Source organism: Seriola aureovittata, chromosome 8 (genome assembly GCF_021018895.1).
Source record: "Seriola aureovittata isolate HTS-2021-v1 ecotype China chromosome 8, ASM2101889v1, whole genome shotgun sequence".
Lineage (NCBI taxonomy): Eukaryota > Metazoa > Chordata > Actinopteri > Carangiformes > Carangidae > Seriola > Seriola aureovittata.
The window spans coordinates 8,395,831-8,421,244 of NC_079371.1; the positions used below are offsets into that span (position 1 = coordinate 8,395,831).

General features: G+C 41.0%; 2 protein-coding genes across 2 annotated transcripts in view; one reads left to right on the forward strand and one right to left on the reverse strand.

Moving 5' to 3' along the window:
- The window catches only part of maea (macrophage erythroblast attacher, E3 ubiquitin ligase), an 84,918-nt gene that overhangs the window by 20,813 nt on the left and 38,691 nt on the right, over nucleotides 1-25,414 (reverse strand). The gene's annotated exons all lie outside the window — the stretch shown is intronic.
- Nucleotides 1,289-25,266, forward strand: LOC130173906 (C-terminal binding protein 1). The gene is made up of 11 exons (XM_056383456.1): nucleotides 1,289-1,548; nucleotides 13,351-13,505; nucleotides 15,630-15,774; nucleotides 16,994-17,097; nucleotides 17,534-17,636; nucleotides 18,103-18,227; nucleotides 19,152-19,241; nucleotides 19,792-19,922; nucleotides 20,251-20,378; nucleotides 20,852-20,966; nucleotides 22,185-25,266. Exons 1-11 carry the CDS (start codon nucleotides 1,509-1,511, stop codon nucleotides 22,378-22,380), a joined length of 1,332 nt encoding a protein of 443 aa, XP_056239431.1. The 5' UTR covers nucleotides 1,289-1,508; the 3' UTR covers nucleotides 22,381-25,266.

Sequence of the window (25,414 nt, forward strand, 5' to 3'; positions counted from 1 at the left end):
TTTGGAAATAGCCACAATACTGTACATATGTTAATAAAATAAGCATAACGCAACTCTTCATGGAGGTAAATTAACATCCGTGTTTTTATTTTTTCAAAACTAGATTTCAGTAGTTGTGATTAAACTAAAAAGCCAAAGAGATAGCTTCCCATCCCAACCCATGTGAAATACTGCTGAGGTCTCTTTAAAACTCCCTGCAAGCAGAAACACATCTTTTACAAGATAAGACATATCAAGGACTCCACGTGTTGTTTGTCCCACAAATAATAATCAGCACATGCAGCTCCAGTTTTGCTCTGTAACAACGATAATATTATCAAAATATTACGTCATCACACACTTTTTGTTGTTCTAATAATTCCAAAGCACTTGAAAGATTGCATTTACACAACCAGAGAGTATGTTCAGGATCAGCTTTTACTCAAGCTACTTTAAAAGGTGGAGTATAATATCAGATGTGATGCTATTTACCCACTTTATTCAAAAGATGCACCTATATTCATACTTGCCATGTTCTAGGTGCAACTGAAATAACTTTATTTGCAAGTTTGAATGTTTTGAAAAAAGGCCAACACACTTGGATCTCAGAATTGAATTTGTGGAATTGCAAAAGTTAAACTTAGAGAGTTAACAGTAAAAGAACCAAACCAGTAATTAGGTTTGGTCTTGGGGACTCTTTTGCAGGGTATATCATTATTTATTATTTAAAAAGTACACACTGATTATAGTGTCCTAACAAGTTCTTGCTTATTACAGTGAAGTTTTACAAGCTTTGTAATTTCTTTTTCAAGATATCAGGAAGAACAAGTTTTTCCTCTCTTGCTACAGCCGTGTCATTGCATAACTCTTCTGTCTTTTCTCTTTTTTTTCCTCCCTGTCGTCTTTCAGGAAACAAAAGATGAATTTTGGCCGGTGTTAGCTCCTCCCCATTCCTGCTCTGTCTCACACACACACACAAACACACACACACACACACACACACACACACACACACACACACACATACTCTCTCACTCTTTCTGCTCTCTTTCTCTTTTACACTCTCTTGCCTTCCTGCTCCCACAAATGCAGCAGTGCTTGCATTCGGTGTGTGTGCACATTTATTTCTTTTCTTTTTTTTTGGGGGGGGGGGGGGGGGGGGGGGACAGAGACAGAGGAAGACACAGAAAGACAGAGAGTGTTTCTGTAATAGAAAGTGAGAAAAGGGAGGGGAGGGAGGTAGCTAGAGACGGTAGGGAGGGAGGGAAGGAGGGAGGGAGGGGTAAGACAGATAGAGAGAGCGGGCGAGCGAAGGGGACGGAAGGGAGGGGAGAGAGCGTGAGAGAGAGAGAGAGAGAGAGAAAAGAGGGGGAGCACATGTGTATGCTTGTCACTAAGGGGCTGGGAGAAGGACTAAGGGAAGCGAGGTAGCTGGCCACAGCCGCCATATGCTGACTGGATTCCTGTTCATGTCTGGTGTGTGAAGACTGTAGGTTTCTGTTGTGTGCTGGCCGGCTGGGGAACACACCATGGGAAGCTCACATCTCCTCAACAAAGGCATGCCTCTAGGTAAACAACCAGCACTCTGCTTTTATGTGGGGGAACTGTGTGTGTGTGTATGTGTGTGTGTGAATGTGTGTGTGTTTGTGTGCCAATATTTGTGAACTCAGTGTACATTATTCTGCCTTCCTCCTCCCCTCCCCCTTCTCTCTCTTCCTCTCCCTTTTTCCGTCTCCTCCTTCTCTTCTTAATTCTCTCACTCTATTATCTTTTTTATCGCTCAGCCTCTCTTTCGCCACACAAGAATGGTTAGCCTTTTCTGTACAGCTCTGTGTGAGTGTGTATGTGTGTGCGTGTGTGTGTAATTGTGTGTGTGTGTGTGTGCGTGTGTGTGTGTGTGTGTGTGTGAAGAGGCAAATCTCTGCTATTGAAGGCTGCTTGAACACCTCCATTTGTGGCGACAGAAATAGATCTCTCTCTCCTTCGAGGGCTAGCAAGGACATGACACATATTTCCCTTTCATTGTGCTTCTTTTACGGAGAGCGGTTGCCTTCACTGAAGCACACACACATACACACACGCACACAAACAAACACACACATAAATACAAATCACAGGCATGTATGCGCACACATACTCACATATGTATAGGGAACTCAACGGACAAAAATATTGAAGTATACACATGCATACACACAGCTGGACTCACACACAGGTGAGAGATGCACCTTATGATAAGGTCTAGAGAAGACTATTCTAGAAAATGGGATCAAGGTAGGGCTGCTAAGGAATAAGAAGGTTGGGGGGGGGTGTAGAGCAAGAGGAGGAGGGTGTGAGGATAAACGATCATCCACCCTAAAGCTGAATTATTGTATCTGTGGTCACCTAAATCTGGATTTGTGAAGCGGTTTCTCCCAAAAGAAAAACCAGAGATTGTAACGTGATGTCATCAACAGGCTGCGGGCTGTGTCTCTTGATGACATCAAAGATTAAAGTTGCAGCTCTGATCTTTTTTGCTCCCCCCTCCCTCCCTTCCTCCTTACCCCCCCCCTTTTTTTTCTCGCTTCGGGAGAGATCTTCTCCATATCCGCCTCAACTATGTCCCAACAGCTCAAGAGTCCAAGGTCACAGGAATAACGACTGTGAATTATGGTTCAGGGAGGTTTGCCCTTTTAAGATGCTCGTACACAAATCACCACTAGTCAATAATCATGACACTGATCCGATCATAGGATCTGTCTTGGCACACAGTGAAGCTCAGTGAACCTTTGAAGGTCTGCTTTAAAATCTGTTTGTCATCCCTGCTGATTGATGGATATGTCGACTCATGTTTTGGAAGGCAGGGGTCCTCTGATCTGTGTCTGTTGAGTCATGTCTGATCTGACTATAAAGACCTAGATTAATGACACACACACACACACACACACACACACACACACACACACACACACACACACACACACACACACACACACACACACACTTCATACATCCTTTGTAAAATCAGAACATTTCTGGATAAAAACCTTAAGTGTAATCTTATTGTTCATTTGGCTAATTTGACTGGTGCATTTGATTTACATAATGATCTTAAAGGCTGGGGTAAAGAATAATGGGATTGTGCGTAATAGATTCAGGCAGTTTCCCACCAGGAGGTGAGGTCGTCTTATTATACCACAGGATAAAATCAAGGAAACGGCTCATGTTGTGACATGTTGCCAACTGATGAAAACCACAACTCAGTGTCACTTGGAAGTATTAGTTTACAAGTCATGAACACATTTGCACGACAGACTAAATATAGGCTACAATGACAATGAACAGACACCTGGTTTTAATGGATTAACAGTTAAAAAATTTTGCTTTTTATAAGCTTTACACATCCAAAACACTACAAATCAGTTTAGGGAATGTTAGTCATCTCAGTTTTAACACATTTGTATCTACCATAATGCACACTTAAACATTCGCTGAATTAATATATTGCATAAATGCTTTCACCATCACAGACGAGGATTTTGAGTTGAGCATTTGATTTAAGCAGGGACTCATGAACCTGACTAGTCTAAAAGAATAGACAGCGATGCAGGTATAATTGACAGCACTTAGAAATCTATGAAGCCTGAAGTGCTGAGCAAGGAGACTATGTAGTAACAACCACTGAGAGGCTAGGGCTATTATGTCTAATGCATACAATGCTTGAGATAAAAAGAGAGGTAGCAGTGAAAAATCTACCAGCCACTGCTGAGAGGTTGAGCATTTTTTAAGGTGAGATATCAGCAGTGAAGGTTAGCTAATATAAAACTTACCAATTAAATTGACTACATTGAAACAATTTGTTCATTTTATTAAGAAATGATCATCAAAAAGGGAAATGTAACTGAGAAGCACATCAGTCTAGACAGGTGGCTAAATAACAGTGCCATCATGTACAGAAAAAATAACTGGCCTGCAATGTAACATCCCAAAACAACAATTAGTAGACAGGCTATAATTCAACTTATGAGCCCTTAATGAAAAGCACTCATTACTCAGGAACATGCCTTGTTGTTATTAATTTATATGTCAGCAGAGTCAGGTGAGTCTGTTTAGTGCAAGACCTGCAGCTGAAAGAACTCACTCAGCTGGCAGCCACGAAGCAGGGATAGCAGGACAGCACCTGCACAGTTTTTCTACTGGTGTCATCACATACAAATTTACGGTCATTGTCTGCACTAGAAGGCTTCTATTGCAATATTTATTAGTGGCAGCAACTTTGGTTGTCTCAATGTTTAAAATCAGCACCTTGCGTTTAAATTAAAGATCTGAAAAAAGTAGAAATGTGGTCGGCTAAATGAGCATGAAGGTCTGCCACTGACGGACTGTAGATCTGCTGTGGTCATCTACAGATAATTGAGGATGAAATAAATCTGGGCATACTAAATACTCTCAGCTTGATCTTATGAGCCAGTAATAACAATAAACTGTCATATAAGCTACTGATTAATAGGCCAACTCTAATTAACAGGAAATACGTGAAATGAAACAATATTTAATTTTGCTGGGGAAAGCCTTTGAACCCATTCAAAGACCCCCTGTGGGTCCTTGGACACCAGTTTGGGAACCCTTAATCTAAATACAATAAACGTTTCATAGCTTTAATAATCCATTAATGGGGCACATTTACTCCAGAGTATCCAGACTGACCCCAATCCAATTGAAACTTGAAAGCGATTGTGACTTTCTTCTGCATATTAACAGTTAATCCAATATAATGGGCCAACGTCCATACAATAATCCAGTTATGGCCAGAATTTAAATGTAGTATTTCCTATTGTGCAAGTATTGTATAAGTTAGTACTTAACGTTTTTAGTTTGTGGCATCTTACAAATCGGTATTGTCTATTGGTGACACCCCTCAAAGTGGAATACAGCTAGTTTCCTCATTTCGGGTTGTTACATTTACTCTCTTCTCAGAGGCCTATGGGTTGAAAATAACTAATTATTTGACATAAAACTGCTATAAAATCTCATTTTTAATAGAGGATGTGTGTTTTCTAACCTGCATATCCAGCCTCCATTTTTTTTCCTGTGGTCTCTGATTCAGTGCAGGGGTGTGTGTAGTGGCTATAGTGGCTAATACTATATAGCTCTATTGATCTATTGATCGAGACCTAGGCAGCGGTTACTGTAAAGCTGTAATTTGTCCTTTCAAACCTAAACTGATTGCCATGTACCTTCTATCTGCACATAGAGGAAGTAGAACTGCTATAAAATTTAGAGATGAGTAAATATACGCAGGTTGTCAGACCCTGCTCAGATACAGAGGTGAATTAACTAAGATTTGCCTCTTCAAACTTTGACTTTGAATCGGTCGCCACAACTAAGCTGCTGCCAAATGTTGTATCTCCTTGTGTGTTTTGCTGCTGGTGTTTTAGTAATGGGAACAAAAAGCTGACAAACCTGAACTGGCTCGCTGATACACTACCAGCAAATTAAGACCTTGTTTTTGTGTGTATGTTTGTGTGTATACAAGTCAGTGTGTGCGAGAGAGGGAAGAAGAGGAGACCTGCAGGGTGATCATTTCTATGTGTAAGCACTTTGATGTATCATATATCACTGCATATTAGTTATGTCAACCTGCATGGATTGGTGTGCTGAGTGTGCACCTGTATTTCTGTACATGTGGGTGGGGCAGGATGTGTGTGTGTGTGTGTTTACGTCAAGCTACCTGAACACCTTGTCCCTGCACATTCAGCCGTTTTTAAGTAATGATATAAAACATGGCTTTTCTCATTCTTAGAGAGATACATGGGACAGGGGGAAGAAAAGAGGAAATGGCGAAGGAGATAAAGAAAGCCTGGGGAAATGAGACTGAAATTAGAGATGGAGATCTGAAAATGAGGCAACACAAGATGAAGGGATGGCAGGATCAACACTGAGGGGGTGAAAGACAGATATGGGGGCTTTTTAACCACGTCATGTTGCTGCATGCCACAAGGGCCAGTAACATTATAAATCAGCCGTGCTGTGGCTCGATGGTTGGTTGCTACAGTTGCAGGCGACTGACAGATCACAGGTGCCGACACCAACACTTTCCTCTCTTCTCCCTTCTGAACAGTGCAAAACACAAACACTGCAGCTGAAATGTGAGTGTCATTTGTGCCAGGGTTCATTTTCAGTTTAGTCGGAGAGGGACTGAAAAGAGATTTAATTCAAGAAGCCTGACCTTATTTCAGAACTGAAAAACATGTAACAGCTGCTAGTTCTTTGGCAATAACTGAAAATGGTTTGTAAAGGTGTGAATGTGAACTGTAGTTTAAATAGACCGAAATGAAGCTGAATCGACGCTGGCTTTGATCCTAATACATCTGATAGGTCTATGTGCTATATGGCTGTGAAAGTGAGAGGTGTTTATGGGTGTCATATCCAACACATCATACATAAATAAGATTTATGTAAAGCTGCAACTATGATTTTCATGATTGATTAATCGACTAATTGTTTTTCTTGATTCAGTGATAAATTGTTTGGTCTATAAAAAGTCAGAGAATGGTAAAAAAAAAAAAAAAAAATTGTAAAAAGAGACTTGAAACTCAGATGTCTTGTTATGTCCAACCAACAGTCCAACAGAGTACAATGATATAAAACAGGGAAAACAGAAAATTCTCACATTTGAGAAGCTGAAACTAGCAAAACCTGCAGATTTACGTGCTGAACATGTTTTTTTTCTAAGTTTAAAGTTTGATACAACAAACTAAACCCACAGATGCTCTGAAAATGAGAAACCCTTGTTTTAAGAGTTTGTGGTAACAAACCGGTGCTGTCGTTCCCTTGTGTCGGTCAAAACCAGGCACTCGCAGCTTGTTTCGGCAGATCACTATCTTCCTGGTGACCCGCACATTTAAAACACATGACAATTGCTGATCTTTCATATTGTCTCTGTTGATCGACAGTCTGAAAACATTGTCTCGTTCCTCAGAGACCAAAATCCAGCTGTTCTTGTGAGCGGGTCAGTGACAGCTGGATACAGGCAGGCCGCAGGGCTTTCCCACTGGCTCTCATGCCGCAGTCCCAGCAGTCATTGGCAGATGCTTTTTCCATCTCTACATGTCACTCAAACGGCGTTAGCCTCATTTTGGTTTGATTACAAATTTTCCGGGAGACAATTTTCATATTGGGGGATGTCATTTAGTATCCCAGGCCCTTAGGCATTAACTGCACAGCCGGGGACGTTACTATGCAGATGGTTCATGTTGTAACTGAACAATTATCACAAATAAAACTTTCTTTTCTTCCAATTCAGATTTTTTGCATCACCTTATAATGTCTACCAAATATAGTAATGAATTTGAATCAAAGAGTAGCTGCAGAGAGACCCTGGATAGATGGCAAGAGCAGAGCTGGAGCTCTGGCCCCGCTGGCTGTGAAGAGGCCTGTTTGCACTGTGAAAGCTCCCAGCAGTCACCCACCCCTGGGGCTATTGGGGGGGGGGGGGGGGGGGGGGGGAGAGTAAAGAGAGAGAGAGAGAGAGAGAGAGAGAGAGAGAGAGAGAGAGTGTGTGTGTACACAAGTATTGAATATAATGAGAAAGGGAGAGTGGAGATGGAAGAGATGGATGAGGTTTTAGAGTTTAGGAATTGAGCAGAGTGAGCGGAAAGTCTGGGCAATTATTTAATATAATGAAGAATTTAATGAGTGTTTCATGTGACAGGAAAGCGAGAAAATACATTAAATAAAAAGAGACCAGGAGATAATGGCCATTTGAGTTTGTTCGATTTAAGAATTCAAATGATTAATTATTAATTATTAATTAATTATTCAAAATTATTATATTGAATGTTGAGTTTAGGTTTGTGTGTATGGGAGAGACAGAGAGAGAGAGAGAGTATGGATGGGTGTTTTATCATAAAGAACAGTATGACTCAACGGAAACTGTTGGTGAAGCGTCAGCGCTCGTGGACAGTGCTCCTTGGGTAAAGACCAGCAAATGTACCTGTGCGAGTCCACTGATGAGGCAAACTGTCTGTACTCAGCACTATAACCTAGCTGCTTCCACTCCATCCTTGATGTCTCCAGTAAAAACAAAATGTATCACTGCGCCAAAAGGCAAAGAAATCTGGCTGAGCTCCGTTCATCGCAACAACCCTCACCCACATGTGGCTCACCTGGTTTGTAGACCTGCCGGTCTGCAGTTAACAAAGCTGATGTCATTCCTGCCTATATTAACCAGCTATCCCTTGAGCTACTGGCTCTCACTGAGACTTGGCTCAAACCAGAAAACACTGCGGCTGCGCTCTCCACTAACTACACGCTCTCCCATACTTCCTGTCTGTCCGAGCAAGAGGGTGGGACTGGCTTATTAATTTCCAACAAATAGAAATTCACTCAACCGTTGCTATTGCTATGAACATCCACTTGGACAATCCGAGCTCTGTGGACTTCCTGTTCCTCATACATATTGATTTGACCTAAAACAAGTTTGCAGCCGTCCGACTCTCAAAGCCAGCAAAGAACTTGACCTCATTCTCATTCAAAACTGTGCCGCAAACAGCCGCCAACGGTCACGCACCTCGCTGACCATTATTTCATTCGCTTCACTGTATGCCCCCAGGAACAGCCCTTTGTTCCACCATCTCTGGTCTCTTTCTGTTGCAACCTCCGCGGCGACTTTTCCTGAGTGGTCACCTCCGCTCCACCTCCTCTTAGCACATTTTCATCACTAAAGGTCAACGAGGCCTCAGAGTCTCTCTGCTTTACACTGACTCCAGCTCATGTCCGGATAGCCTGTGTCCTCTATCCACCAAACCTCTAACCTGCGTCACCCATGGCTGACTGATACCATCCGAAAGCCGCCCGGACAAAACAGCGTAAATCCAGTGACACCACTGATCTCAAAGACTATTAGTTGCTCCTATCTTAACCCTCATCCGGCATCAGTGCTGCCAAAACTGCTTTTTACAGTGATAAGATCAGCATTACCACAAACAATGAGAAATTATTTTTCACCTCCAAAACATTACCCATTCCTTGGCAACACCTTCAGCTGCTCCAGGACTGACGTAATCACAGTCGCAATCATCCTGATTTTAAACCCTAATTATCAAACATGTCCACACTGTTCTCATTTGAGTTTCCCTGATGGAACGAGCTACAAGTTGCCATCGGAGCGGGGGCGTCCCTCTCTGTCTTCAAGACTCATCTCCTCTGAGAGCACCTCCCCTTCTTTCACCTCCAACACCCTAACATGCCAAACTCGTACTTACTATGCACTTCTTTACCTGATCTCCTTGCACTGCGTCTTATTGAGCAGATTTAGTACTTAGTGCTTACTCTAAGGCCTCCTACTGTACTGAGGCTTGAGTGTTGTTCCTCATTTGTAAGTCGCTTTGGATAAAAGCCAAGTGAGTAAATTTAAATGTAATGTACTCAGTAGCAGTCAGTGGTACCGGTCTTTCCAAGGTCATGCTTGGTGCTGGAATGAGAGCTATTTCCTCCCTCACTTTGACCAAGTGTGAGCTGGAGAAATGTCTGGAATCTCTGGTACTTCCCAAAAGCACCACTCTGCTGAACTGACTAGACTGAGCAGATTTCAGTATTTTGTTCGTGGGAACACCATGTTTAATGTTGTGTAAATACACACATCTCTAAATCACACTTTGCTCCTGTTTCAGCTCAAATGAAAATCTTCTAAAAGATGAGTCTATAGGCCAAAAAAAAAAAAAAAAAGCTGTACAATGAAGCAGCTACAGGCCAGTGTGCTCCTTATGATTACATCTGAGTTACAATGAGGGCTGTGTTGAAGCCTCACAGTACTTTTTGTTCTTGTTGAATTCCAATTTCTCAGCTATGCACCATTGATTTTGTATTGATGTGTAAGTGCAATGGCCTCCAGACAAATCCTATTACGGAAAGCTAATGTTTTACCAGGCCACATAAGGCATTGTGAGCAGGATTTGAGTTTCACTTTATTGGTCTTACTGTGCTGTGGGGCGGCTTCATCAGATCAGGTTTCATGCTGTAATCTGACGATGGAGATAAGAAGACAATACAGAAAATTGAGTGATGGATTGCACTAAGTTGTTTGTTTCAGTGCAGTTTGAGTGCTGGAAAAACGCAGTCTATTATCTTTCAATTTTTACATATACATTAAGGTTCAAATGAGACAATGATGTGTTGATGTGTTGAGAGACATTTAACTGACACTGTAAAGCTGTGACTGTAGGTGAAAAAAATCATGGTTCTAATTCCTGATCCTAATTGTATGCACTAATTCCATGTTTACAGTAACATGGGCCTGTGTGTCATCACATACACTATACATGCACTGCACTCCTGTTGCATGATGGATGCAGGAAGAAGTATGTGCAGAATAGTTTAAAATTATCTCATGAGTATGCGGTTTGAAAAAAAAAAAGTTTTTAATTAGCATGGCTGTATTCTGGAAGTAGTCTATTCAGTCCCTCAAATTTTAATAATGATGTATCACAATATGACACAGACTGAATACAGATACCTCATGTCTGTTCTCTAAATACAGATTCTTAACACTTGTAGTCCATCACAACCAAACCCTGAACGCTGCAGCACAGTGGAGCATGAACCAGAAATGCATGTAATCACTGTATACATTATTTCCCCATGCATGCACACTGGCTCAGTCAACAAAGAAAAAAGAACAACTGAGAGTCCGCAAGGAAAAAAAAAATTCACCACAGTTTCAAGACTGAGCAGCATGTTTTCAGACACGTATTTGCTTGCTGCAACAGCAATTTATATGAGAAAGAGGAAGCTCAACCATCTGCCTCTGCCCAAGGAAGTTTATTTCATGCTTTCTTTCAGTACCTCCCTGCTTCTTATTCATATTTAATTATAGTTACACTTATTCACTTCTGGGAGCTGCCCAGTACAACACAGTGCTCACCTTCTGGTCACTGAGCTGTTTCACTGGAACAAATGGGAGGAACAGCACAGAAACATTTATTTCTAAATGCTGACATGTTATTAAAACATTAATAATATATGTCAGGTTTCGACATCCCTCCAAATAAAAGATACAATGGCATCTATCCAATATATAACATGTAACAGTCGTCATACGAGAGGAAATCAATCGACTGCAGGAGAGGTCAATATACCCATCTCTCCAACAACAGCAGCTTCCATTAGTGATGCAATCACAAGATGTGTTGCATTTGCAAAAAAGGTTTTGGGGATTTAAAAAACAAGAAAATCCCTTTGTAATTGCATCATTCTAAAAGCTGAACACAGCATCTCCACACCTCTTTTCTCAAGATTGTCAGCAGGCATTCTGGGAAAAACTCACTACTGACATAGAAATATAAAGTAGATAACCGGTAAAAAAACAATAAATTACAATACTTCATTATAAAAACACAACTGGAAAGCAATGACAAACAGACATTAATGAGACAAACTGGTAGCATCATTCCAGCAGGGACTTTTCCTGTAATTTATTTTGCTTATGGGCAATTTAATGAAAGCTCTGGAGGAAAGAGCGTTGCTTAGTATCCCTGCCCAAAATTTAAAACTAATTTTCGGGACTGAAGATGCCAAACATCTGTCCACAAATCTGATTCTCAGGGATCCTTGGCATTCAAAATGTTGTAGAGACAGTAGAATGGTGATTTTGAAATGACTGGTTTAATCATTCAGCTACTTTCTCATGATGTTAGCCCAGGCAGCTGGAAAACAAGCTCCATCTGGAAGTCTGAGCTGCAAAAAAAAAGTTTAAGGAGAAATATTCCGAGAGAAATGACAGAGGCAGCTGCTTATCTGAGATGTGGGCCTTCACATCTCAGATGGGAACAAGTCAGGAATGGGTGATGAGAATAGTCAGCATCAGCAGAAACAGGCATAACTCTGCACTCATTTCATCTACAGTGTTTTGGAGGGGTGTCAAAACTTGACACAATGTCTCAGATTTTCTTCTGAATCTACATCTGTGCATCCCTCAGATGTCTTGGTTCTCAATCAGTACGTCTGTCGGTGATCTGAAATGATTAACCCTTCAGTTGCCTGAGAGGAGAGATGAACCATAGATCCAGGATTTGATTGCAGTGGGAGGGAATAGTTAAGGAGAACTAATAAATGCAGCTTCTCTTGACCACTGCTCTTCTTAAACCTGAACAAAGGCCCACTAGTGGGGTCGTCTGGAGGATCTGCCTTGTTAAACGCTACTTATCCTCCTGTGCGGCCTGGCTGTACTCTCAGGCTAATGGTTTAATCTGAGGACATGATTTAATAAAACATCCAGTAGGAAGGTTGCAGGGGGACTCACTCTTACTCTTGCTACTCTTAGTAGTTATTTAAAGATTTCAGTTTCTGACCCTCTCTCATTGACAGATCTCACCCCTTCATACGAACTGTTGCACCTCTTTACCCAACTGACTTTTATCATTTTCAGTGAGCTATGAAATATCACATTTTTGTGGCGTATTTGTAAATTAACACCCTGTGTGCTAGATAATTGAGCAATTGAGACATGATCTAGGGCTTCAGGCTGCACGCTCACTTGTTTTCTGGATAAGACTGCCCCATTTTTTCCCAAGTGAGTTGCTCCCAAGAGTCACTCTCAGTTGTCCACAGGGGCAAGCACTCGCATTCACCATGAATATATGACAACTCAATTAAAATATGTGAGGTGGATGAAACACAAAAGGATACTTTAATTATACTGGTGTTTTCTTCCTCCTGATTTTTTGTTCTACAGGGATATTGTGAACGTTTGAGGGCAGTCTCTTTGATTTTTGAAGTCTGTACTATTTTCTACAAGCCTAACTTCAGGGCCTAACTCATCCATGTTCCCAATTACCGCCTGTTTCAAAGAGTCAGCAAACAAAAGTAATAATTAAACAGAAACAATAGAAATGTTTAAACGCAATAAGGAGAAAAACAGCTGCGAAACATGACCTCTCTCAACAGAATTAGCTGTGCAGCAGATAGACAGCTGCTCCGGGAATTTAGTTTTTTCCATCCACGCTTACTGTCATGGTTGTCATAGTAACTGCATCAGTCCGGAGCAGGAGCATTATGGGATGCAGTTGAAGCAGGACCTCATATGTGCCCAGGAGCAGCCACATATCTTCAGACATATAAGGAATGCCCAAGCAAATGATGCATGTCTAAAGGTCTGATAAAGAACTTTTTTTGCGATGAAAGATTCCTAATTTCTTTGACTGTGTGATTGTTGCTTTGTAGGTGTTTAGTTCCTACAATAAGAAATTCCACTAATTAGATGCATGTGTACACTTCTACCACATCTGACAATGAAGTCTATCTTCTGTCCTGTTCACTGCCACGTTCATTCTGCCCATCTGACACCTTTTCTTTTGTGTGTGTGTGTGTGTGTGTGTGTGTGTGTGTGTGTAGGCATCAGGCCACCCATTATGAACGGGCCCATGCACCCACGCCCCCTGGTGGCGCTGCTGGACGGGCGTGACTGCACTGTGGAGATGCCCATCCTGAAAGATGTAGCTACTGTTGCCTTCTGCGACGCTCAGTCCACACAGGAGATCCACGAGAAGGTAACACACTTAACTACACACACACACACACACACACACACACACACACACACACACACACAGACACACACACACACACACACACACACACACACACACACACACACACTCCTGGAAACTTTCACTTATTGTATGCAGCTGGTTTTATCTTTACCCTGGTAACTACAGCATCCTCCCTGCACTCAGACACAGACCCTCATGCCCTCCAAGTGCTTCTCCTAATAAAGCTCGTGCTCATGAACACATCAGACCTTAATTCAACTGTAACTGAAACTTTTGTATCCCACTGTGCATTACACAAATATTAATTGATCAGTTGTAAAAAATTAATTCACATTAATCTCAGGGTGGTTTTGCTCTTCCAATCAAACTCCACTTCACTGCACAAATTTCGATTTTTGGGGGCTTCAGTAACTGTGCAAGAAATGGCACCAAGCGGAAAATTCTACCTTGACAAATCTGTCAGGCAACAGATGCTGCATCTGTGTTTTTCTACAATACACGGAATTGCCTCATTGATTTGCAAGTGATTTCTGATCTGGAAAAATTACCATTTGTGCCACATTCACATCACATCATTCAGACTGTCATTACAACTAATGAGTCAAAGCTGTCAGCCTACAGTGCAACTCTGACACAGACAAGTGTCAATAAACAGCAGCAAAATGGCTGCAAAGCCTCCATCATTGGCAGTCATGTCTAAATAAAATGCAATATAAACAACAATATAATCTATTCAGCTAATTTAAAAGGAGTATACACTTCTTTTTTGTATGTAGTTTCACTATTAAACTTCTCTGCATGCATACACAACACAAGACAAGTGGCCAGTTTAGGCAATTTAAATAATGTGACTAAAAGGATAACAGTGGGGATTACCTTTGTGGATGGGTTAGGGAAAACCAGAAGGTTTATCTGGTATTTCCATTCTTCCCACATTGCATGAATGCAGCATTGGCACTTGAGATATCATTAGAAAAGTGAGGGTCTGAAGTTATCAAAACAATACTGGCTGTGCATTTAGGATGCTTTATAGTTATAATTTAGCTATAACTTTAGTTAAAGTAAGACAGGAAAATAAGTGAAGAAGAATAAAGTACAGTACAGAGAGTAAACTAAAAATGTGGGTCAGGCTCGGATCTTGCCACAGCCACTATGGATTGTAAATGGGTTTGTATGTCTGGCAGGGTTACGTCTCGTTCTGGGTGTCTGCCAGGCACACTCTCTCTGTGAGCGCGCTCAGTAGGCCACAGCGTGGGAGAAACAGATGGCTCTCCTTCGCTCACTATCTATCTCTTGCCCTCTCTCTCTCTCTCTCTCTTTCTGGCTCTCTAGTAAGCAGCCACCTCATTGTGTAATTAAAAGGGCTTCTTTATTGTAATTGAACCGCATGTCATTTTCACCCTCTCTTGCACACATGAAGAGGAGGGCTGGCAAAGATTGAAAGATTAACTGAGAATCAATTAAAAGGTGACAGCTGACACTGAAATGGTTTTCACACAGACCCATATATTCCTATTCTATATGGTAATCAAATTATCAGCTTTTTGAGTCATCATATTTCATTGTCCATTAAGGCATTAAGCCGTCATCCTGATTAGAAACCACCGAAAAATCCCATGAGAATGAGACTGCTGCTGATATTAGTTTCGTTAGAGACACCTCATCTCGTTTCCTGTGGTTATAAAAACTTCGTTTCCATGGTAATATTCAGGAAATGGCGTTATTCCATGCAGGCAGGAATATTTAAAAAAAAAAAAAAAACAGGATATGAGGATGATATAAACAGCACCTCCAGAAAAAGCCTTAATGGAGATACTTTATGTAAAACAGTGTGACAGTGAACTCAGTGAACTGTGGCTGCTCTCTGCAAAGCTATGCTTGACTTGTGCTCACACCTACACAAACACATGCTGATAACTTGGCTTATAGTCTTTGTATATACAGTATGTACTGTACCATGAAGCACTACCTGAGACACCCTTGCATGGCTGTCTACAGACAGGTGGCTCAGTAAGAGTATGCAGATTTTGTTATTTCATATAAATACACACTAACAGATATTCCTACCTCTCTGTCATTTAAGTAACCATGTGTTTTGTGTGTGTGTGTGTGCGTGTTCAGGTGCTGAATGAAGCCGTAGGAGCTCTAATGTACCACACCATCACTCTGATGAGAGAAGACCTGGAGAAGTTTAAAGCCCTGCGTATCATCGTCCGCATTGGCAGCGGCTACGACAACATTGACATCAAATCTGCTGGGGAACTGGGTGAGAACACACACATGCACACACATATATACACACACACACAGAAGAAGAGTGAGTGTGTGCTGGTAATACTGTGCTGCACTGTGCTTCTAACTTTTTACACTTTTAAAAACCGAATTCATCACTAGCAAAGATTTTATCCTTTGTAAAGATATTTGCAAGTTAACAGTACAAATCCAGCGTTCATGTTACAAAGTGATCTACCAGGAATGTGTGCTTGCATATACACAATTTGACAATCCTCTGCCTTGTGTTGCCGCAGAAGTTGAGCCAAGTTTAACTTTGTTGCTTTGTGTCACTAGCACTGACAAAAGTTACTTTCTAAAGTTTTTTTTTAATTTTTTATTGTGTGGCCTATTGCTTCAAAAGTTTTGAAAAAGCAGTAACTAAATACAGATAATAGTTACAGTTAATATTATAACTGTAACTATTATATTATTTATATATAATATATATAAAAACAGAGAAAGTAGTTCCAGGTAGTTCAAAACAAAAGGCTGTTTTTCAGTCGTAGTTTTTCTATATCCTAAATGAAATTGTCATATTTGACCACTTATTATTTTTAAGTTCAACTACTAACTGTTTATTTTATTCTAACTTTTTAAATAACAATAGCTTCACAGTAATATAATTTATCACAAGTGTAACAGACAGACAAGAAACAAAATAATCTTTGATCTATAGTCTATAATCCTTTTTGGGTCTTATTCCTGTTTTGGATCTCATTCTCTGCTCCTCATTGTCTTACTGTTTTCTGTATTCTGTGCTGAGCTTGTACTTTTCTTCATTTAATCTAAATAATTTAGCCTTTTTAAAGTTTACTGTTGGTCCGTTGGTTTTAGGTGTTGTTCGGTAACTCTGTTACTAAGTATTATATAAATAAAGTTATTATTATTATTCTCCCAAAACATTTTTCATTGCTATCTGCCATGAGCAGCCATGTTTACAACAAGTCTATGATATTTGTGGAGAAAAAGAAAACTCATTTTGTAAAAACTCATCTCTCTCCTGCAGCAGCCAGAGCTTTACTAACGTCCCCTATCTTCTTGCAACAAGAGGCTCTGGCATTTGAAAGTTGCCAGCGGTGTTTGTGGAGAAAACTGCTGACATCGCACCTTCAGCCTGCACTTCTCCACCAAAATAGCTTTTGCCAAACTTCATCTCTTTCAAAGGGCCCAAAAAGCTATTTCTAATCCTTATCTTCTCTCTGGTCCAACAGGCATCGCAGTTTGTAATATGCCAGCAGCTTCAGTGGAGGAGACGGCGGACTCCACGCTGTGTCACATCCTCACCTTGTACCGACGCACCACCTGGCTGCATCAGGTTTGTGTAGCCTTGTGTGGCTGATAAAAGGGAATGAAATGAACTGGATTTGAATGTGAACTCATTCTAAATGTATTGGTTAGAGGTGTACGTTTGGTTATCACTATTTTAGTTTGGACAGTTACTAATAATCGTCTACTGACAAATCAGCAAAATTGAAACATTTCGTTTCCTTTAGAATGTTGCTGTATTTGAAAGACGTTGATGTAAGATGTAGAAGGTACAGTAAAATGATTTGTTCCTCAAATCAGTTATAAGTTATATTATTATTTAGACATATTTCATAACCATGATTCTGATATCTAAAAGGATTTAGACTGTGGTCATTAAGTGCAAAGTGCTGGCATTATGAAATTCACCTGGATCATGTAAAGCTGTAATGTTTTTGTTGTCTGTGTCATTTTTGCATGTAATAATTAATTGATATTCATGCCAGGCTCTCCGGGAGGGCACGCGGGTTCAGAGCGTGGAGCAGATCCGAGAGGTGGCCTCAGGAGCGGCAAGGATCAGAGGAGAGACACTGGGACTCATAGGGCTCGGTGAGCAATGCCTTGTCAATGACATCTACTCTGCATACTGTTGCAGGAGACGTGTTTATATTGTGCACACAGTTTGGTTTGATGGTCGGACTGTCCATCAAGTTTTTAATCAGACCGTTTTTCTCTTTTTTCCATTTTGGGAAGTTTTGTCCTTAGCTCAGCTAAATTGGCTTCCCAAGGAGTTACTGCCAATAAAATATAAGCCGATTAAACCAGAGGTAGAATGCAAATCTCTTCCCTGTACAGTCTGAGCGTTTTCCAGCAATAATGAGCAGACGTGTGCAGCCAGAGCATTATGTAATTTGTACGAGGCAAAAATCAAAAAATGGGGAATATTAGATGCACAAAAATGGCAGCTATTGTGTTTTTATGTTCCATTTGAATGAGTATTCATGTGTATGGAGTTTGTCTAAATGCACCTGTGTGTTTACTAATGAGTGTGTCTGTGTGTATTCATGTGTTCTAGGTCGAGTGGGCCAGGCTGTAGCCCTGCGAGCCAAGGCCTTTGGCTTCAATGTGATTTTCTATGACCCTTATTTGGCTGATGGAGTAGAAAGATCCCTGGGACTACAAAGGGTCACCACACTACAGGTAGCGCACACGCACACACGCACACACGCACACACGCACACACACACACACACACACACACACACAACACACACACACACACACACACACACACACACACACACACACACACACACACACACACACACACACACACACACACACACAGCATTGGGCCATTCAGCAACGACCTGACTGTTTCCAGCACTTTTGTGTTTTATGAAAAGAAAAATGCCTCCACTCAAAAGAAATCCTTCCACACTTGTACAGCTTTAAATCCAGCTTGAAGAATGATCATTTCATTGACTTTCACTATAACAGCTAACACACCAACATGAATGTGGTGATGCCATGATGCCATGTCCACGGTTTTTATCCTATTAAGTAAAAAGGTAATTCATAGCATATTGCTACACATATTACTTTATCATAGAGCTACAGCAGGGTTCCTATCAGGGATGGAAGTCCCAGTCTTGTTTTTGCTTGAGTCTCACTAGTTTCATAGGGAGGGAAGCTGTAAGAATTGTTATTAAGTTTCTCTGCATGTAACACCAGTGTCAGCAAAGAATGTCTCCCATGACAGTGATATTTGACTGTCACCACAGTACCATTTGAACTCCTGCTAGGACTGTAAGAACTCAGCACTGGAATAGCATTTAAATGGATTCACACTAAATCTTCTTTTTACTGAGGAAAAAAATCCATTGTCTCCTTTTCTCTTTGCTGACAAAACAGTGCTTTCTTCACCATCCACCATGACAAATGTGTATTTACCGGTATGTTGCTGCGCCTACTTAAAGTGCGTGGAAAAAGGAGGCACCCCCCCTTAATTTAGCTTCACGTCTTAGCGTGAATCTGGTGAAATTTGTCTGCTGTGAAGTGACTGTAAGTGTAAACAGAGGAGAGGGATTTACTGGCACTTCTTTGTCTTGTCTTTCTTCTCAGGACCTGCTCTTCCACTCTGACTGTGTCTCTCTGCACTGCAGCCTGAACGAACACAACCACCACCTGATCAACGACTTCACCATCAAACAGGTGAGGGACAGCCAAGCACGCACGCGCACACACACACACACACACACACACACACACACACCAACACTGACTTGAATGATTTATTTATCCCTACATCAACTAGCCATAAATATTAAGTGGATACCCATAGATGTCCACTACCTACATACAGATGAATGAGGTTCTGTACTGCACGAGCTGCATACGATGACTGATACACTCGGGAAATATTTGCTGTCGATGACGCAGGATTATAGCTCTAAAGCAATTCTGACCTTGCTGAAGGAAGGAAGGGGAATAGACAATGTGAACCAATACAGTATTACATATTTATCATTATGGTTAAGTTTCACTGGGAGTTTCTGCACCGTGAGTAGAATATTTTTAGGGACAACAAGTGTTTTGTTATGTCCCTGTACGTGTACATGTTAAAGACCACTGGCCAACATTGAGAAGAATTAATATTTCATTTAATTATGCCTTTAAATGTCCTTAGAACAAGAAAAAATTTAAATTGTTATCTTATTAGATGAAAGTAAATCACTTATACGTGTGCATATGTGTGTTGAAGATGCGCCAGGGGGCGTTCCTGGTAAACACAGCCCGGGGGGGTTTGGTGGATGAGAAGGCCCTGGCTCAGGCTCTGAAGGAGGGGAGGATACGTGGAGCTGCTCTAGACGTTCATGAGACAGAGCCTTTCAGGTAAGAAACGCACTGTTATCGCATACATGAACTGTTATCTGTAATCCCCACCACACTGGAAATGTATATCTATCAGTGGGTGATGTTTTCTCCATCAGAGATGCAGAACGTGGTTATAAAACCAAGACAGCATTTCATTCTAGTTTTAGGGGACATCGCAAATATGATGCTGGTTTTTTGTTTGAAGGAATATCTTTGGATTTTGATTGTTCAGACAAAATAAGCAATTTAGATTAAGCAATTAACCAGATAATTTAAAATATGATTCAGTGTTGAATGAAATCATTGGTTGCAGCTGTAACCCGTTGCACTGTTTGTTTTGTTTCAGTTTCAGTCAGGGCCCGTTAAAGGATGCTCCCAATCTGATCTGCACCCCACATGCTGCCTGGTACAGTGAACAGGCATCTCTGGAAATGAGAGAGGAGGCAGCCAGGGAGATCCGAAGGGCCGTCACAGGTAGTGCACACACACACACACACGCACACACACACACACACACGCTGAAAAATGTAAACACAAGTCTGAAAAGAGATATTTTTAGGTGTTCTGGTACAGTCAAGCATAAACCATCCTTATTTTTTTAGCCGAGAGAGACTAAAAGGCCTTTCAGAGTGTGCCTCTCTTTCCTCCTCAGAACCTCCCTCGTTCTATCCTCTTTTTCTCATTCTTTGTTCTCTCTTTTCCATCCTCTGGTTTTGCGGTTTCCTCGGTGGCTCGGCCTGTTCAATCTTAATTCTTGCACACCTTTTGTGTCTCTGCAAAAAGTGGGTTGGAGAGGTAAAAAAAACAAAAAAAAAGGTAGTGCAGTAACACCAACTAGTTCCCCTGTGTGCCTTAGAGAACACTGCACTATTCATTTCAGGTATTCCTTTTTTTTACTTGAGCACCTCATATTTTTCTCTCTCTCTCTCTCTCTGTTTTTTTTTTAGGTCGTATCCCAGACAGTCTGAAGAACTGTGTGAATAAGGAGTTCCTCACCCAGAACAACCACTGGGCAGGAGTTGACCCAGCTACCGTCCACCCCGAGCTAAACGGGGCTTATAGGTAACAACACGAAAAGGATAACTCATTGACTGATGCAAAGTTTGACCGATCTCTTGGAAGAACAAGTACAAGTGTTTTACTTCTTTGTTGGCTGTAAAAATTGTTTACAATGATATAAATGACATGATGATGCACGATAATTCAATACATTTATTGTTGGATATTTATAGGTCAGTGTCTCTGTATGTCCACAACTCAGCCAGCAATACACCCCTGTTAGCCAATAAAACATTTATTAGGTTAGCGGTGCTAGGTACAGTCTTTCACAGAAACCTATAGTTGCTACAACAACACAGTGGGCAAGGATACACCCTGCTAGCATCCACCGATACCTCAGTGACAGCAAACAAATATCAACATCAAGGCACAGCTTGCATCTTTCCGCACCTTTAACTATTCTTTCATCTGCCTGTCAGTCACTTGGGATTTCAGTTGCTGATCTGCAGCACCAGTTTGAGGCATTATTAATAGATTAATATTGCTACTACGAAGCCTGATCTGTTACTGATCTTGTAACCCATTGTGCTGTGGTGGCTATCTGTCAAAAAAGTTAAAACACTAAAACTGCGCTGACATTTCAGTATTTAGTTGATGCTGCAGACGAAGACACAAATCATGAATCCTTTGTTCTCCACACGTTGTGCAAAACACTGCAGGACCCTGTACAAAATGTCACGGGAGGGCGATAAGAAAAGCTTTGATGCAGGCTATAATTTTTGTAAAGGTCGATTTACTCAAATTACAAAAGAATTAATATATTTTCTCACATATCCCTCATGAAATCTTGCCATGAAGATGGTTTACTTCTCTGAGATTGTGCCAGTACCCCACTGGTGGTTGCCAGCACTGAAAAATGTCATTTTAAAAATTCAGCAACAGCATGTCATAGGACTCACTTTCCATTGTAGAGACAGCCCCTATGAAAACAGTTGACAGCATGTTAACCAGAGTAATGAGGACATCGTTTCGGGAAAAAGATAGGGCTGTTTAATATTTTAGATGCAAGCACCACAGATAAAATCTTCATGGCTAGATACCACTAGATTTTTTTGGTAATTAAGTTGGAGGGAAATGTCAAAATATTTCAGTTGGATTGGCTTCCATAATGTTATTGTAGATCTAATGTGATCAGGCACAATGTGACCGATCGAGTATCACATATTTGCAACTGCAGTTTCAGTTGAACTTCAGTTTCGTATCGCTCTCTCTGCCCTCTAGGTATCCCCCAGGAGTTGTGAGCTTGCCAGCTGGTGGCCTCCCGCCTCCAGTTGAAGGCATTGTGCCGAGCGCGGTGCCCATCACACACACCCTCCCGCCCGCTGTCACACACCCTCCTCATGCCCCATCTCCTGGACAAAACACAGTCAAGCCACCAGAGGGCGACAGAGAGCAGCATCCAAATGACCAACTGTAGCCACACACTCACACACACACAGGCTTGTCCGTGTTGTCTGGTAACTGGAGGAGGTCGGCATGGCAACCGGTGTCAAAGCAGTATGTTCCCTAGCGACAAGTTGTTATCAGACAGGTTCAGTGTCAGATCGACAAGTTGAGGTCCCAAAAACAATCGATTCCACTACTCTCTGGCAATTGGTTCCCAGCAGCCAGTTCATACTCCAAAGAGGAAGAAGAAGAGGATGATGATAAAGAGGATGAGGAGGAGGAGCGGATAGCTGTCAAATGCTCTAATCAAAGCACAAAACAGTTGTCCTCTGCCCCAACCAGAAGTCCTGAGAAAGACTGTAAAACTCAAGGTCCGCAGGTTGATCTTCACATAACAACTTTAGCCGAGTTTTAAATAGTTTTCTCTGCCAGAAGTAAAAAAACAAACAATAACGATCTCTTGATTTGGAAAGAAAAAAATACTGAATCAAATTCTGCTTTCTTAGACTGTAGTGTGTCCAAAGTTAGAGGAGCGGGTTTCATGTCTTTCTCTCCTTTTTCTGTGTCCTTTCCTTAGTTTGATGTACAAGCAAACGTAGTAGGTTATGAAATGAATGTAACCTGTCAGTGTACAGTTTTTAGACTTACAGAAAGAAAATACTGATATTTGTATTCCAGTCTTAACAAAAAGAGTTATGTGATCTCTCTATGTAGCCAAACTGGTTTGAGAATACAATATCTGTTTGTTTTTTTCAATGTGTCCCCAAATTAACAAGCCCCCCCAAAAAAGAGGCAGCTTTTTGCACACCATCTCAGGAAATTAAGTTTCCGCAGTTGGTATATTATTTTTTTAAATTTTTTTGTTTTAAAATTCCTTTTTATGCCACTTAGTGCTTTTGTTTTTCTACCTGCTTGCCTTTTCGTGTCCCGCTACATTAGAAAAGAACTTTAACAAGAGCTAAAGTCGATCTAATGTTTGCTTTCGTTCGTTATGTTAAAGGGGCATATGACTTTGCTCTATGACTTATGTAAATGTTTGACCCAAATGAAGGGGGTTGTGGGAGGAAAGGCTGTTGGAAGGTGGCAAAATGGTATGCTTGGCTAGGGCGACTTCATCCCTAGTCGTGATTATTAATTGCAAAATAGAGTGGTTGCATTAATTAATCTGTAAAACAAAGCAGGTTGTCTATAAGGTGATTCAACAGGAGTTTGTAGCAGCTTACAGTTTGAGACACAGCTTCACAAAAGGTACTTATGTCTTCTTCATGTCTGATAAACCAGTACTTCCACTATCACAAAGTAACTGTCCAGCTCATGGAACATGAAGAGTTCAGCACACCAAGGTTTACGAATACGCAAAACATTGATGAATCAGTGTGTTGTTTTATGCTGCTAAATCAGTATTTTACTGACGTTGCCCCTCCAGCTCTGAATCTGTCAACTCAGCAGCAAACTGACTTGAGAATATCTGCATCAAAAAACATCAACAGTTATTCAACTGTTCTTCTTTCTGCCAGAACCATTTTTGGATCCTGTTTGAAGTTAAACTCACATGTACAGATGTCACATTCAGTTAAGGAGAGTTAATGGTTACTGATGAAGGAGGAGGAAGTGTGTGCTTGAAGCTGGGTGAAACCAAATTTTCAAAAGTTTGATTTGCTCCCAAGTCGACCTTTTAAGACTTTTAAAAATGCTTTATGGCTTGTCAGTCAAAACAGCTGTCGAAAAGAGGAACAACCTGCATATGTGAACGAAAAACTATGGTTTTACAGAAACTTGAGAGACATCATATATGCACAATGAAGTAAAGATGTTTAATGATAGCATGTCAAAATGTACGGATTGCTCCAGTCTAGTATCCCTTTAACATTTCATGATGGCTCCTACCTGAGTATACCGTTTAGCCACCCTCTGTGGCCTCTGTGTCTATGTGTACATATGGTGTTCTGCCTGCCTGTGTCAATGTGACTTGGTTGTATCTGTGTCTAAAAAAAGCAGCACTGGGAGGAGGGGTGGTGGCTAGTACTCTCCACAAGGCATCCTTACAAAGACTGCCATCTAAATACACAACTAAACACTATGTAACAAGCTAAAAATGCTTCAGATAAAAAGGTAGCAAACTGAGCCAGTAATCCAAGTTTCTACTGGTTACAACACCCCACAATACAAGCAACAGGGTAAAATATGTGAAACTCTTTGCTATCAGGAATATTTATTACTGATTCCAGCTCACGTGTTGTTGATGTTAGCGGGCCAGCTAAGTGACGGTGCTTTCTCGATCCCCTTCTACCAGCAGCTGAGTAGTAAAAAACAGTTCACTGTTGCCTACCTGGTCGTCTTCATGGTGAGGTAGTAAGCGTAGCGATCAGGGATGGAAATTTCACTAGCCATTGGTGAGTATTTCGCAGCCCAGGCTACAGTGTCCAGTTCTCACTGGCCTAAATCTAAGCGGGGTGTCTAGGACTGAGGTGACATTTAAATATCACTGTCAGGCTAAAGCCCCAAAATCCTAAAAGGAATGCTGAAATATTTTGAACTTTACTCTTAAGCGTTCCTCACCAGATGCCTGTCGTTATGTGGGGAGGGAAACTCTTTGCTAGCACTTCCTAATATAAACTCAAAGCATTCCTTATTCAAACTGATGGATGCCACAAGTAAAAACAGCAGACTATCTTTTAAAGTATCGAGGTGCTCCTTGAAATTCCATCCCTGGTAGTAACATACAGTCCACTGTTGCCTACCTTGGTCCCCTTTATGGTAAAGTAGTAGGCGTAGCAATATACAGTATACATATTCTATATTCTACAGTAAATATCATTATTTTTGGTCAAAACTGACAACCTGACAAAGATATGTTTGTGACTGTATGCATTTGTATGAATTATTTTAAAAGGAAATAAACTGTGGAAAGGTGAAATGTGTGTCTTATTAATCTTATTTTAGAGGTAGCTATTTTTAAAAGGTAAACCACATTTTAAATTTGGCAACTTAAGTAAAACAAAGTATTACGTTTCACCACAGGTCAAATGCTTATTGAAATGTTTTCAGGTACTCCATTGTCCATC